At 34.5% G+C, this 4,193-nt stretch overlaps 1 protein-coding gene across 1 annotated transcript; it reads right to left on the bottom strand.

Moving 5' to 3' along the window:
* Positions 1-1,503: 1,503 nt before the first annotated feature.
* LOC132064431 (probable carbohydrate esterase At4g34215) lies at positions 1,504-3,415 on the bottom strand. The gene is made up of 2 exons (XM_059457411.1): positions 2,686-3,415; positions 1,504-1,943 (listed from the first exon to the last, which is right to left on the bottom strand). Exons 1-2 carry the CDS (start codon positions 3,313-3,315, stop codon positions 1,755-1,757), a joined length of 819 nt encoding a protein of 272 aa, XP_059313394.1. The 5' UTR covers positions 3,316-3,415; the 3' UTR covers positions 1,504-1,754.
* Positions 3,416-4,193: the final 778 nt, after the last annotated feature.

A 4,193-nucleotide genomic window follows, 5' to 3' on the forward strand; every position in this document is an offset into this window, starting at 1 on the left:
ACTTAATGTAATGTTTAGTATTCAATATGATAAGTGAAATTTGTAACCTTAGGTTTGCTGAATTGATGCAAACATATACATTTTAAATTTGGAAGGTTGTGACATTTGACTTCTAATAATAATATTGTGTCTTGAGTCTTGTTTTCTTTTCAAGCAAAGAACAAGAGTCTTATTTTAGAATGAAAGATTGTAATGTTTAATTTAATTTGTTCTCTTTTAATTTTCTTTTTCTTTTTTGCTTGATTTCTACATCATGATTCACAATTACAGATTTTAATTGTCTACTTAACAAAATAATACCGAAGTTATCGAGCCTCACAAACCGAAATAGGAAACTTAAGTTGGAAGCATACCAAATTCATTTCGATGTGAAATTGGTAAAGTATTTTTAAAATTAAAAATATCTTTTGAACATACTAGACCAATTGTTGAACACCCCCATTAATTGTACTCATGTTTCATAAGTACAAGCGAGCAAACAAATTTGAGATCAAGGAAGATGTAGTACTTTTTATTAACCAACAAACTCTTAACTCACTTGAATCTTTTTATTACTACTTCTCCTGCTTCCTCTCTGTACACTCCTCGAGAAATAGGTTATGAACCCATAATCTCAATAGTGTAATGGTTTCAATGGGAAGAACATAAAGATTAAACCTACCAAGTTAAATTAAAATTTCAGATTCGCCTTTGATAATAAACTGTCCAACTCAATATCTTAGGACAAAAGATGCAGCTATTGACAAATTCTGGGATTTAAGGAAAGTTCCATTAGATATCTTGGGAAAGAAATAGTTAACTCTGTAGGAAGAAAGATGAATGAGGAGGAATACGAGGAATGATACTGTTGCTACTTCAAAATAATGGGAAATTCTGTTCAATCTCACATTAGATGAATATCTAGCAACTAGAAATGGTAACAATTGAATATTCATCTACCTCTAGATTGTTGATTGCCATTTTTAGGTTATTTTTCCTAGTGGATTCTCGTAGTACCTTGGATAGTTGTAGTCGTAGATCTTCCGTTGTTATTTGATGTGTTCTATTCAAATTCGATTTGGTTAACTTTACAGTAGCTATAATTTAGTACGTAATTACTAGGGATATGAATCCTCGTTCCCTTAGTAGGGAACACTGAACTGCAGAATGTTGCTCGAATTAACTGAAAACATATCCTAAACACATAATTATATAGGAAAAGTCTAGGTTGATTTGGAACTCCAAATATTAAGGCAGATCTTTAGATTATGCGTTATACAATTTTATCCGGTGTGAAATTAATTTTTGATGGATAAAAAAATGGATCAACAATTCAAGTTAGAGCTTCATGCTTTTGTAATAATATAGATTCGATATAATTGATTATAACTTTATACATAAAACATGAAATAGCATGAGATACAACAACATACCCAATGTGGTTTCACAAGTTGGGTCTGGAGAGGGTAAGATATACGTAGACCTTACCTCTATCTTTATGGGGTAGTGATGTAACAACAAATATCAATGAAATAGCATGAGATAAAACAATTATCTAATAATTCGTTTCGAGAACGAACGAAAACAATAAGCATAGACTCTGCGTGAAATTTGTAGACCATGTAAATGAAGTTGTTTACTCTTTTTAATATTGTTACATGAGGGTAGAAAATGTGAGATAAGAGTAACAACATTTTTCTATCCCTCCAATTTCTTCTGAAATAGTTGCATTTTTCAACCAAAATCTTTGCAGACTCTGAAATTAGGCTATTTGTCTAATTGCGAAGGAAGGCATCAGCCAGCATCTGTCCAAGCTGAACTTGTGCAGAAGTTGTAAGGTGTGTGTAGTCTGGTCCAATCTGCAACCCTTTGGCATCCACATATTTCACAGTCCCAATATTGATTTCTTGCTGGGCTTTCCTGACCAACTCCATGTATGGGCCTAGTGCTGTTGCAATTCCCACCTGCACCAAGTTTAGCCCCAATAAAGTTTTAGGACCCACCTTATCTCTTCCAACATTTTCGTTTCCCAAAAAATTTATCCTTATTCCTTACAATCACATGTTAAATCATTGCACTGGACCTTTTAAACAAACGGCTATAACGTGTCGACATTTCTTTTCTAACAATAGCATTCCATCTTTTTTGGACTTCTGTTCTATTCAAATTTTTTCCTTAAAAGAATGAATAGATAAATTTAAATTTGTTTATTTTCCTATGAAAAAAAAGTCATTCAAATCATAAGACATGACATTGACGACCATGAGAAGGTAAGAAAAGAAAACGGAACTAGGGATATCAGAAAAATGAATTTGAAAAATATTTGCCCAATATGATGTACTCCCCTTCCCAATTGATGGGATGGTGTTTGACTTGGTATAAAGTTCAAGAAAGTCACAGAGAAATGTGTCATATTAATTGGAACAAACGAGTATTAGATTTCAACTTTAAATCCTAACATTTACATGTATTACCAAAGACAGTCATTTTTATTTTTAAAACAAAAACCAAACCTTCTCAACTGCAAACGCCAAAAAGCCACTGGTTTTGTTAAAAAGGAAACAGGGCAAACGTTCTAGTCCACATCTTGAGTTTTCATGTGATGTAGGAATAAAGATTGATGAAACTAAAACTTAAAGCATAGCAAACTCAAACTTTTGGCATATAGAATGACTTTCTCAATGAACATAGATCTTTTTCACTTACCTGAATCACTTGGAGATTAGGCAACTCCAGATCATTTCGCACATGCTTGAAGAATCTCTCCAATCTGACCTTATACATTTTAGCATCCTCAAGTGTTGTTGTATCACTCTCACCTTGGTACCACAACATCGCCCTGATCGTTCCACCACATCGAGTAGCAACCTTAGTCCTCTTAATCATCTGCTTGTAAAGGAATCCACCAGGAGCCCATTCAGTAATAGTCGTTCCCCCAACTGCACAAGGAACAAGCCCAATCACTCCAATACTTGGATCTTTTTTCAATACTGTATTGGCAAATGGCATCCCTGGACCAACCCCAACAGTGTTGTTCACATCTATGTCTTTGTGAAGTGGTTCTTGAGCCTCAACCCATCTTAGTCCTCCGCTTAATCGGAGGATTGATGGATTGGACTCGCATTGTCGTGGGATGACACCATCCCACGACTGATTGAGGGGGTGGAGTGAGTGATTAATCACGCCGCCTCGGCCTGAAATGTTGCTTTGCCCTGCTAAAATGAATATGTTTTTAACTAATGAACAATTATTTACTAGATCTGCTGTGGTCACCCACGCAGGGTGTGCTAACAGCAGCAATAAAAGATAAGGGAACATTGTTTTTCTATAAACCATTGATAAAATTTGGGACTTCAAAAATCCTTATAGATAAGAAAGATCTGGAGAAACAATGGGCATGAGAGAGGGGTTGTTGGGACTTGGGGGCTTTAGCTCTTAAGTAATATGATTGGTTTCTTTTGTTGCTATTACTACTTTATTCGGCCCCACCACTGTTCAATAACACTAAAATACAAAATTTCTGAGCGGTGCAAAGTGTCCTAAAACCCTTTGTCCATTCGTGACATTTAAAAACTTACTGATTCTGTAGTATTATCACGAACCGATCTTAATCATCTTTATTTTTGTAATAACCTTACTAGCGGTGAGGAGCTCGTGCTAAGCAACTTTGATTTATTAGGCTGTCGTCTGAAAAGATGAAACTCTGATATTTATCAAGATTGACATTATAAAGCTCTGTCTTTTACCTTTTTTCTCTTTTATTTACTGGGTGAGGTAAAATTCAAGAAAAGAGATGAGCTGCATTATGAAACACTTATTTTGATTTAATTCTCATTATTATTATTAAATTAATAAATGTACGGTACAGTAATAAGGTGGAAAAAGGAGACACGTATGCTATACATGAATTGGCAAAAAGCCACACGTACATCAAAGAACAACGTTGATGGGAATTGAAGGTGTGGGGGTTCAGAGTTAAATGGTAGGGTTTAGAAATAGAATTAGGGGTTTTTTTTAGTGTTACACCTCGGATTTTCGCATGTTAAAGTCGCATCACGAGTTAGTCGACGTAAATTTGAAAAGAAATTATGTTGAGGATAAAAGGGATTGATTTTATTAATAAAAATGGTTACAAGAGTCTATAAATAATATTAGTAAGTGGCTGAAGATTTAGAGGGTGAATGATCAAAGAAACATGAGTTTCGTCAAAAGTC

Source organism: Lycium ferocissimum, chromosome 7 (assembly GCF_029784015.1).
Source record: "Lycium ferocissimum isolate CSIRO_LF1 chromosome 7, AGI_CSIRO_Lferr_CH_V1, whole genome shotgun sequence".
In the NCBI taxonomy this organism is placed as follows: domain Eukaryota; kingdom Viridiplantae; phylum Streptophyta; class Magnoliopsida; order Solanales; family Solanaceae; genus Lycium; species Lycium ferocissimum.